The 10,000-nt window shown below is 57.4% G+C and overlaps 1 protein-coding gene across 12 annotated transcripts in view; it reads left to right on the top strand.

Moving 5' to 3' along the window:
- The window catches only part of nfixb (nuclear factor I/Xb), a 111,950-nt gene that overhangs the window by 87,520 nt on the left and 14,430 nt on the right, over positions 1-10,000 (top strand). For 8 of the 12 annotated variants that reach the window (XM_084676854.1, XM_084676848.1, XM_084676847.1 and 5 more), the window contains 4 exons: positions 131-251; positions 1,418-1,548; positions 3,191-3,265; positions 9,279-9,407. In XM_084676854.1, coding sequence (XP_084532980.1) covers positions 131-251; positions 1,418-1,548; positions 3,191-3,265; positions 9,279-9,407 — 456 coding nt within the window. Of the gene's footprint in view, positions 1-130; positions 252-464; positions 1,203-1,417; positions 1,549-3,190; positions 3,266-9,278; positions 9,408-10,000 lie in introns of those variants that run through there. The other 4 variants (XM_084676856.1, XM_084676853.1, XM_084676858.1 and 1 more) reach the window with 3 other exon arrangements.

The raw sequence follows: 10,000 nt of genomic DNA, 5'->3' as shown, positions 1-10,000 counted from the left end.
TCTGTGTCTCTCTGTGTGTGTCTGTGTGTGTGTGTGTGTCTCTGTGTCTCTGTGTCTCTGTGGGTGTGTGTGTGTCTCTGTGTCTCTGTGTGTGTGTGTCTCTGTGTCTCTGTGTGTGTGTGTGTCTCAGCTCCCGTGGCCACAGCTTCGGGCCCCAACTTCTCCCTGGCCGACCTGGACAGTCCTGGCTACTACAACATCAACCAGGTGGCCCTGGGACGACGATCCATCACCTCCACCCCCTCCACCAGGTACGCACGCACACACCATCACCTCCACCCCCTCCACCAGGTACGCACGCACACACCATCACCTCCACCCCCTCCACCAGGTACGCACGCACACACCATCACCTCCACCCCCTCCACCAGGTACGCACGCACACACCATCACCTCCACCCCCTCCACCAGGTACGCACGCACACACCATCACCTCCACCCCCTCCACCAGGTACGCACGCACACACTCACACTAGACGGGCAGCGTTGAGTATGTCTCCTGTACTAATATGTTTGCTGCTGTGAGCCGGTGTGGTCTTAGTGCTCGGCTGGTTCAGCAGTGATGGAGAGATGCTTCCTCTGCTCTCCTCTTCCTGTCATCCCTTCTCTCTGTCTCTGCTCTCCTGCGGCGCGCTCCACACTAATCGACGTCCCCCCCTCGTCTGTGCTTGTGTCTTTCCTGGCCCTTCCTGCCTTCCTTCCTTCCTTCCTTCCTTCCTTCCTTCCTGCCTGCCTGCCTTCCTTCCTTCCTTCCTTCCTTCCTTCCTTCCTTCCTTCCTGCTTTCCTTCCTTCCTTCCTGCCTTCCTTCCTGCCTGCCTGCCTTCCTTCCTGCCTGCCTGCCTGCCTTCCTTCCTTCCTTCCTTCCTTCCTTCCTTCCTTCCTTCCTGCCTGCCTTCCTTCCTTCCTTCCTTCCTTCCTTCCTTCCTGCTTTCCTTCCATCCTGCCTGCCTGCCTGCCTGCCTGCCTGCCTGCCTGCCTGCCTGCCTGCCTGCCTGCCTTCCTTCCTTCCTTCCTTCCTTCCTTCCTTCCTGCCTTCCTTCCTTCCTTCCTTCCTTCCTTCCTTCCTTCCTGCCTTCCTTCCTTCTTTCCTGCCTGCCTGCCTCCCTTCCTTCCTGCCTGCCTTCCTTCCTCCCTCCCTTTCTTCTTCTCCTCTCCCATGCTGCAGGACTGAGATGGAGCTATATGCCAGTCTCCCACGGAGGTAGCTACACTCTCCACGGCAACCATGCCCTCCGACTTGTGTGACACACACACACACCCACAGGCACACACGTTCCCACACTGATCATATACTATAGCAACAACCCCTTCTGTCTCTGGTACTCCGTGGACCACGTGAACTCCTCTCTCCGCTTCTCCTCTCCCCCTTTCTCTCCGCCCCTCCCCTCCTCTCGTCTCTCCACTCCTCCCGTCCAGCTCTAACAAGCGCAAGTCTATAGACGACAGTGAGATGGAGAGCCCGGTGGACGATGTCTTCTACTCGGGTCGTTCTCCGGCGGCCGGCAGCAGCTCTCAGTCCAGCGGCTGGCCCAACGACGTTGACGCAGGTCAGACCCCCTCACACGCACGCACGCACACACGCACACTCTCCACCTCCTCTTTCCTCTCACCTCGGACCCCTCCCTTCCCCCCATCTCCATTCCACCTCCTCACCTCACCGCACCCCCCCCGCCCCCAGGACCCCACACTATCACGTCTCCCTGATCCAGCCCCGGTCCCCATCTCCCTCTCCAACTGCCGTGCTGTGTGACTGTATGACCCCCCCCCCCCTCCCCCCCTTTCACATCTGTTCTCTAGAACCCCAGTACCTCCCAGAACTACCACCCCCAGTTGTGGCGGTTGCGTGTGTGTGTATGCATGGGGGCGGGCGGGGGGGGGGGGGGGGTAGTCAGGATATCTTACTGGCCTGTAGGTGTTTGTGAGGGTGGTCCTATTTCCTCGGAGCATAAAGGACGGGGTGTGCTGTCTCTAAGATGTCACGTCCTGTCGGACTAGTTTCAGGGATCCGTCTGGGAGGTGTCCCTAAAGCAGTGTTTCCCAAAACTTGCGGACCATCTAACTCAATAGTAGATCCCTGGAACAACAGGCCTCTGCTCCTACCCAGACCTGGCACCATACCACTGTTAGCAGCACTTGATTTTCTAAGGGATAGTGTATTTTGCTCATTATGATTTCCGCTAAGAAAAAAATACAAGTTTTGAGACTGCTTGATGATCCGAGTGTTCATCATGCACGGAGCCAGACGTTGTAAACATTCAATTTCCATTCGATTTCCACACGTAATGCAAACATTTTTGGCCATTATTTGAGCGCAGAATCGTTTTTGGAGCTTTATGTAAAATAAACATAGCGGTTTTTCAATTGGTAAAACCTTGTCTAGTGATGCCATCACTCCGGCCCTGCTCCCATCCATCCTCCCTGGCGTTACGGTTGTGCCACCCTGCTCAGCTATCAGTAGCCTATCTGAGAAAAGGTTTTGGAAAAGAGGGCTTATGGACCCAACCAACTCTATTTGGGGGGGGAGAATGCGGCGCGACCTTCGACCTGCCTTTCACATCCACGCCCGCGTTACCCACACCCATGGTTGACCTCCCCCCTCATCTCTCCCTCTGCCTCCCCCTCCTCCTCAGTCTCCCCCTTCTCCCTTCCTCGGACGTCTGTCCTCCGCCCTCCCTCTCTCTTACCCCCCCACCCCCACCCCCACCCCCACTCCGCCTTCTTCCGCCTCTCCCCCACCCTGGCCCCATCCTCCTCCCCCCCATCCCCCTTCCTCCGGTGCTAACTCTCCCCCACCCTGGCCCCATCCTCTTCCTCCCATCCCCCTTCCTCCGGTGCTAACTCTCCCCCACCCTGGCCCCATCCTCTTCCTCCCATCCCCCTTCCTCCGGTGCTAACTCTCCCCCACCCTGGCCCCATCCCCCTTCCTCCGGTGCTAACTCTCCCCCACCCTGGCCCCATCCTCCTCCTCCCATCCCCCTTCCTCCGGTGCTAACTCTCCCCCACCCTGGCCCCATCCTCCTCCCCCCCATCCCCCTTCCTCCGGTGCTAACTCTCCCCCACCCTGGCCCCATCCTCCTCCCCCCCATCCTTCTTCCTCTGGTGCTAACTGTCCCCTTCTCCCCCACCCTGGCCCCATCCCCCTTCCTCCGGTGCTAACTCTCCCCTTCTCTCTCCTGTTTGGCCCCACAGTGCAGCACCACATGGCCAGTGTGCAGGAGAGGAAGATAAAGCACGAGAACGATGGCGTGCAGTTTCCTTACCATGGTTAGAAACCACATTACACCTTTTCTACTGTACCTGCCTGCCGTACCCTGTGTGCATCATCTCTCCCCCTCCGCCCCCCCCCCCCCCGCCCCGCCCCTCCCCGCCCCCTCCACCTGCTCTCGCCCTCCGCCGTCTCGGGGGCGTGCCTTCTCCCTTCCTTCCTCCCTCGACCTTCGTCCCTCTCCTCCTCTCCTTTTCTTTCCCCCTCGTCCCCGCTCCTCACTCATCATCTCCTCTCCTGTCTCCTCGTTGTCTCTCCTCTCCTCGTCCCCTCTCCTCACTCATCATCTCCTCTCCTCTCTCCTCGTCTCCCCTCTCCTCATCCCCTCTCCTCCACTCCTTTCCTCTCTCCTCATCTCCTCTCTCCTCATCCCCCCCCTCCTCCTCTGCTCTCTCCTCGTCTTCTCTCCCCTCTCCTCATCCCCTCTCCTCCACTCCTTTCCTCTCTCCTCATCTTCTCTCTCCTCATCCCCCCCCCCCTCCTCCTCTGCTCTCTCCTCGTCTTCTCTCCCCTCTCCTCATCCCCTCTCCTCCACTCCTTTCCTCTCTCCTCATCTCCTCTCTCCTCATCCCCCCCCCTTCTCCTCTGCTCTCTCCTCGTCTTTTCTCCTCCCCAGTCCTCATCTCCTTTCCTCTCCTATCTCCTCATTTCTTCATCCCCTCTCCTCTCTCCTCTACCCCTCTCCTCGTCTCCTCTCTCCTCTACCCCTCTCCTCTCTCCTCTCTCCTCGTCTCCCCTCTCCTCATCCCCTCTCCTCCACTCCTTTCCTCTCTCCTTATTTCCTCTCTCCTCGTCTCCTCTCTCCTCGTCTCCTCTCTCCTCGTCTCCTCTCTCCTCGCCTCCTCTCCTCTCTCCTCATTTTTTTTCCTCTCCTCTCTCCTCCTCTCCTCTCTCCTCTACCCCTCTCCTCTCTCCTCCTCTCCTCGTCTCCTCTCTCCTCGTCTCCTCTCTCCTCGTCTCCTCTCTCCTCTACCCCTCTCCTCGTCTCCTCTCTCCTCGTCTCCTCTCTCCTCTACCCCTCTCCTCGTCTCCTCTCTCCTCGTCTCCTCTCCTTTGTTTCTGCTGCTGTGGTTTTGTGTCCTCCAGGAAGCCTCCTGAGATGCTGTTTGAGGGGAGCTTTGTCTCGAGCTCCTGTAGAGGTGCTCCTGTAGGGGCGCTCCTGTAGAGGTGCTCCTGTAGGGGCGCTCCTGTAGGGGTGCTCCTGTAGGGGCGCTCCTGTAGGGGCGCTCCTGTAGGGGCGCTCCTGTAGAGGTGCTCCTGTAGAGGTGCTCCTGTAGAGGTGCTCCTGTAGAGGCGCTCCTGTAGAGGCGCTCCTGTAGAGGCTGATGCTCAGCCTGGCTGAAGCCTCCCTCTTGTTTTGTCACAGCCTCACATCACACCTGCTGCACCACTCGCTCTTGTCGGGCTGAATCCAGAGGCTTTGCTCTTCGATTCTCTAATCTTGAAATCCACACTGATCCGGGCTGGATTAACCGACTGAGCGTGTTTATAATTGAATCGTTTCTGGCATTATTTGGCACCATTTCTTGGGGACCCAATGTATGAGCGTTGTTTGAAAAGCTTCTCGTTGCCAGACTGATGTTCAGTGCACAGACTGAGTGCTGTTGTTGTAGATACAGCCAGTTTGAGGCTGTTTCGAAGCTATCTCAGGAACCAGGAACAACACCACAAACATTACAGCCAACAGTAAACCATGTGGCATCCAGGCCTCTGCTGACAACAACTCTCTCAGTTTTACCCCTCTCTCTCTGTCTCTCTCTCTCTCTCTCTCTCTCTCTCTCTCTCTCTCTCTCTCTCTCTCTCTCTCTCTCTCTCTCTCTCTCTCTCTCTCTCTCTCTCTCTCTCTCTCTCTCTCTCTCTCTCTCTCTCTCTCTCTCTCTCTCTCTCTCTCTCTCTCTCTCACACCATCTCGCTCCAAAAATGCCCACACACCCCAACACGTGCAGCCGTGTGCACACACTCCATACACGTCAACCTGTCACCCCGTTCCCACACACACACACACACACGCACACATTCCCAATCCATACACGTACGCTCACCCCCACACACACATACACACACTCTCAATCTCCACACGCGGATACACACTCTCTCAATCTGGAGAGCGGTAGTGGTCGGGTCCAGATGGTTGCATCCATGTGTCTACAGAGATGGGAGCTGCTGGGTTACAGTAGACATCTGCTCTGGTGGTGGTGTGTGTGTGTGTGTGTGTGAGTGGGGGGGGGGGTGTTGCGTGTAGCGTGTGAGTGCGGCGTGTGCGGTGTGAGGGATGCAGAGGGGAGGCGTGGGGGAGAGGGGGAGAGGGGGGGTCCCTCCTCCTCCCCCCCTCCTCCTCCTCCCCCTCCTCCCCCCTCCTCCTCCCCCCCTCCTCCTCCTCCCCCTCCCCCTCCTCCCCCCCTCCTCCTCCTCCCCCTCCTCCTCCTCCCCCCCATCTCCTCCTCCTCCTCCTCGTTCCCCAGGCTACCGGAGTGCCTCGGAGGCCCTACAGGTGATCATGTAATTCATCATGAGCTCTGCTGCCTGTGTCTTTCCCCTCCGCTACCCTGCTGTCTTCCTGCACGCCCCCCCACACACACACACACCCCACGCCCCCCTCCAGCCTTCCCAGCCTGACCTACCTGCTAACTGGAGGGGGGCGGCCCCCCTCTCTCTCTCTCTCTCTCTCTCTCTCTCTCTCTCTCTCTCTGTCTCTCTCTCTCTCTCTCTCTCTCTCTCTATCTCTCTCCCTCTCTCTCCCTCTCTATCTCTCTGTCTCTCCCTCTCCCTCTCTCTATCTCTCTGTCTCTCTCTCTCTCTCTCTCTCTCTCTCTCTGTCTCTCTCTCTATCTCTCTCTCTCCCTCTCTCTCTATCTCTCTGTCTCTCTCTCTCTCTCTCTGTCTCTCTCTCCCTCTCTCTCTATCTCTCTCTCTCTCTCCCTCTCTCTCTATCTCTCTGTCTCTCTCTCTCTCCCTCTCTATATATCTCTCTGTCTATCTCTCTGTGTCTCTCTCTCTCTCTCTCTCTCCCTCTCTCTCTCTCTCTCTGTCTCTCTCTCTCTCTCTCTCTCTCTCTCTCTCTCTCTCTCTCTCTCTCTGCTTCTTTCTCCCACCCCACCCTCCCCCCGCCCTCTGGTCTTATCTGCTGTGTGCTGTGGTCCAAGGACTGTCAGTGTGGTAAAGCAGACATCATATGCTCCATAGAGTCTCTGGGAATGAAGAAAAGCAGTTGTGTCCTATCCATACGTGCCTGCGTACTGTGTGTGTAGCGGGGGGCGTGGCCCAGATCAGGGTGTGTGTGCCGCAGCCAGCTTGTTAGCGCGGCGAGACTGGAGGGTCGTGGGAGCACTTGATTGGACGCCGGCCTGCTCTAGCGATGTGCCAGTAGTTGGACAGAGAAATAACGCAAGAACAAATGACCCTGCTTACACACACACACACACACACAGGAAGAGTCAGATCACAGGATCTTCTGTTAGCATTACCAGGCTGAAGCTTTCATTGGGCATCTATGCCCTCACTCTAGCGTATTACAGTTGATCATAGAGAACAAACAATTCAAACAGCCTGTATTTGTCCACTCTACACAGGACGTGAAAGTCGCATACTGTACTGTCATGGAGGCCTCATCTCTACATAACAGATCACAGAATTACAATTTGAACACATTTCAAGTTCCTCTTAAAGGCTCAAATCCTCTTCTTCCAAAAGCTGCTAATGACATGGTGCTTAAGTGTGTGTGTGCGTGTGCGTGTGTGTGAGAGCGAGCATGCGTGTGTCTGTGTGCCTTTTTTAAATAGAAATTCATTAATACACATGGCACCAAAATATATCACACTCCGCCCATCCATTCCCACTTTCGCTGTCACACATTTTCATCCGAGCGGAACATAAGTGCCCACACCCACCCGTCGCTATACTTACCCAGAATCCCACACAGGCCCAGCTGCAGTGTGGCCACGGCCGCCGCAAAGCACCGTGGGTACGTTCTGATCAAAATGCCTCCCAATGTTGGGGTGGGGGGGGGGGAAGCGAACGCCTCACAGAACAACAGCACTCGAGGAGTTTATACGCTCGACTCGTAAAAAAGCTATTTCCGCATCTCCCGGAGCCTGCGCTGAAATTATCCGTGTTTTTTATTTGCGCGTGTTTGTTTTATTTGTGGGAATACGTGTCGTTTCATCGCTTCTTGGTGCTTGGGCCCGGGCCATTTTAGTTTGGGTGAAGTTGTTCCGCTTGGAAGTGACGCCCGGGCACAGCGTGTATCTGAAGTGAAAACACCCTGCCTGGGCCCATGTGTGGAGCGTGTGTGGAGCGTGTGTTTAGCATGTGTTCAGGGCTCAGTATGGTTCTTTAAGGGCGTCCCGTGAGTGTTCCATCCTCCCTCGCGCTCGTCCCTCAGACTTCAGACCTCGTTAGCTTTGCCCAGACGTTGCGGTCTCCGCCGAGGCCGGGGGCCACGTCGCTTGGCAACCGTCGACCGACCTCTTGCGCGCGCCGAACGACCGTCAATCAAACTGCCGCTCCTCAGCCCACCGGCCACACCAAGGGCCGGATCCCCCTCCTCCCCCCTCCTCCCCCCTCCTCCCCCCTCCTCCCCCCTCCTACCCCCTCCTCCCCCCATCCTCCCCCTTCCTCCCCCCTCGTCAGGGCTCACGCACATCAGGACGTGTTCCTGGCGGCGTCAGGCCTGTTTTCAGGCAGCCTGTTTTGACCAGACTGGGGAGAGTCTCTCCCCGCTCTGCGGTCCTCAGATGACATTTATAGACGTAGGAGGACACTTTGATGCGTTTGTTGCTTTACGGGCCCATCAAGCCAAACTCCCTCTCTCTTTCTCTCTCTCTCTCTCTCTCTCTCTCTCTCTCTCTCTCTCTCTCTCTCTCTCTCTCTCTCTCTCTCTCTCTCTCTCTCTCTCTCTCTCTCTCTCTCTCTCTCTCTCTCTCTCTCTCTCTCTCTCTCTCTCTCTCTCTCTCTGTCCCTCTCCCTTTCTCTCTCTCTCTCTCTCTCTCTCTCTCTCTCTCCCTCTCTCTCTCTCTCTCTCTCTCTCTCTCTCTCTCCCTCTCTCCCTCTCTCTCCCTCTCTCTCTCTCCCTCTCTCCCTCTCTCCCTCTCTCCCTCCCCTCTCTCTCTCTCTCTCTCTCTCTCTCTCTCTCTCTCCCTCTCCCTCTCTCTCTCTCTCTCTCTCTCTCTCTCTCTCTCTCTCTCTCTCTCTCTCTCTCCCTCTCTCTCCCTCACACATGCTCCCTCCTCTGGCCCTGCCATCCTCCCCCCTGAGTGAACAGTGCGTGTGCGTCGTGTGTGGCCAGCCCGTGTGACAGGGGAACAGACACAGTAGCGTTTCTTAGACACGTCGTGTGTGTAAAGATGCATACTGGTCAATATGCAGCACCGGTCAGTTTTGGTGTGCAGTATGGTTCTGTTGGCATGGGATGGGGCTCTTCTGTTGTCATGGTGAGAAGGGCACAGATAGCGTGAGTCGCTGCTGGGCCGTTCCTGTGCTGGTGACTGGAGAGTCGAACTGAAATGCTGAATGAGCCCCTCAGCCCTCCGACCCCAACACCCTCCCCCCCTCCGTCCTGACACAGTGTCCCTGGCCTCCTGACTGCACACCCCCCTCCCTCCCTCCCCTCTCTGAACTCCTCTCCCTCTGTTGCTTCCAAACATGGCTTCTCCCTGACCCCTGAACCCCTCCTCCTTCGCCCACTAGGTCTATTAGACATGGTACAGTCCAGATGGGAACTGTACACAAACCAAGAGAGCGAGAGAGAGAGAGAGAGAGAGAGAGAGAGAGAGAGAGAGAGAGAGAGACGATGTCCAAACAGCAGTGTGTCAGTCAAACAAAACAAATCAAATCAAGCCACAAGATTTTCTTTTGTCAATATTGTAATCATTCAAATTCAATTCATGGAAAAAATTCCAATCGACAAAAATCATAAAGTCTAAGTTGAAAACTTTAGAGTCGAGTTAAGACCAGCCGCCTGTTCATTAAACCCACGTTTCTGTTCTGCCATTTTGTTGATCCCATCTTTGCCAGGACTGTCCTCGCCTGGTTCTCTTAAGAAGCCGGGGAAGTTTGATTTCAGCGCCCTGTCCTCCCAGACGCGGTCCCCCCGCATGGCGTTCACACACCACCCGCTGTCAATGCTGGCGGGAGTGAGACCAGGTGAGCCCCACCCCCCCACCCCCCCCACCACCACCACCACCACCCTCGAGACTCCTATCCACCCCCCCCCCCAACCACGGTAGCCCCCCGTCCGGCCCCTCCCCCTTGCTCCCCAACCTCCGCCCCTGCTCCCCAACCTACGCCCCTCTCCCCTGGCCAGCGGCCCTGCGACGAGGGGGGTGTTGGCAGTTGAGGTTCCCGTGTGCTGGGACGGCTTCCGCGGCCCGTCGGCCTGCGACTCGGCTGTCCTCCGCTCCGAGGGCACGTGCGCCCTGTGCGGTGTGTCCGTCTGTCGGTCCGCCGTCCAGGCAGGCAGGCTGTGGCTGGCTGGCTGGCTGGCTGGCTGGGTGTGGCTGGCTGGGTGGGTGTGGCTGGCTGGGTGTGGCTGGCTGGGTGTGGCAGGCTGGCTGGGTGTGGCTGGCTGGGTGTGGCAGGCTGGGTGTGGCAGGCTGGCTGGGTGGGTGTGGCTGGCTGGGTGTGGCAGGCTGGGTGTGGCTGTGGAGCGAGGGAGGGTCCGTTTCCGCCTCTCCGACCACGTTCTCGCTCCATCCCGCTCTCTCCCTCCTCTCCTCTCCAGTCGTCCCCTCGAAGCT

The sequence above is a fragment of the Hypomesus nipponensis genome, chromosome 17, assembly GCF_054491055.1.
Source record: "Hypomesus nipponensis isolate SF chromosome 17, ASM5449105v1, whole genome shotgun sequence".
NCBI classification, from domain to species: domain Eukaryota; kingdom Metazoa; phylum Chordata; class Actinopteri; order Osmeriformes; family Osmeridae; genus Hypomesus; species Hypomesus nipponensis.
The sequence above is the reverse complement of the archived record's forward strand: the minus strand, read 5'-3'. Positions and strand labels throughout refer to the sequence as shown.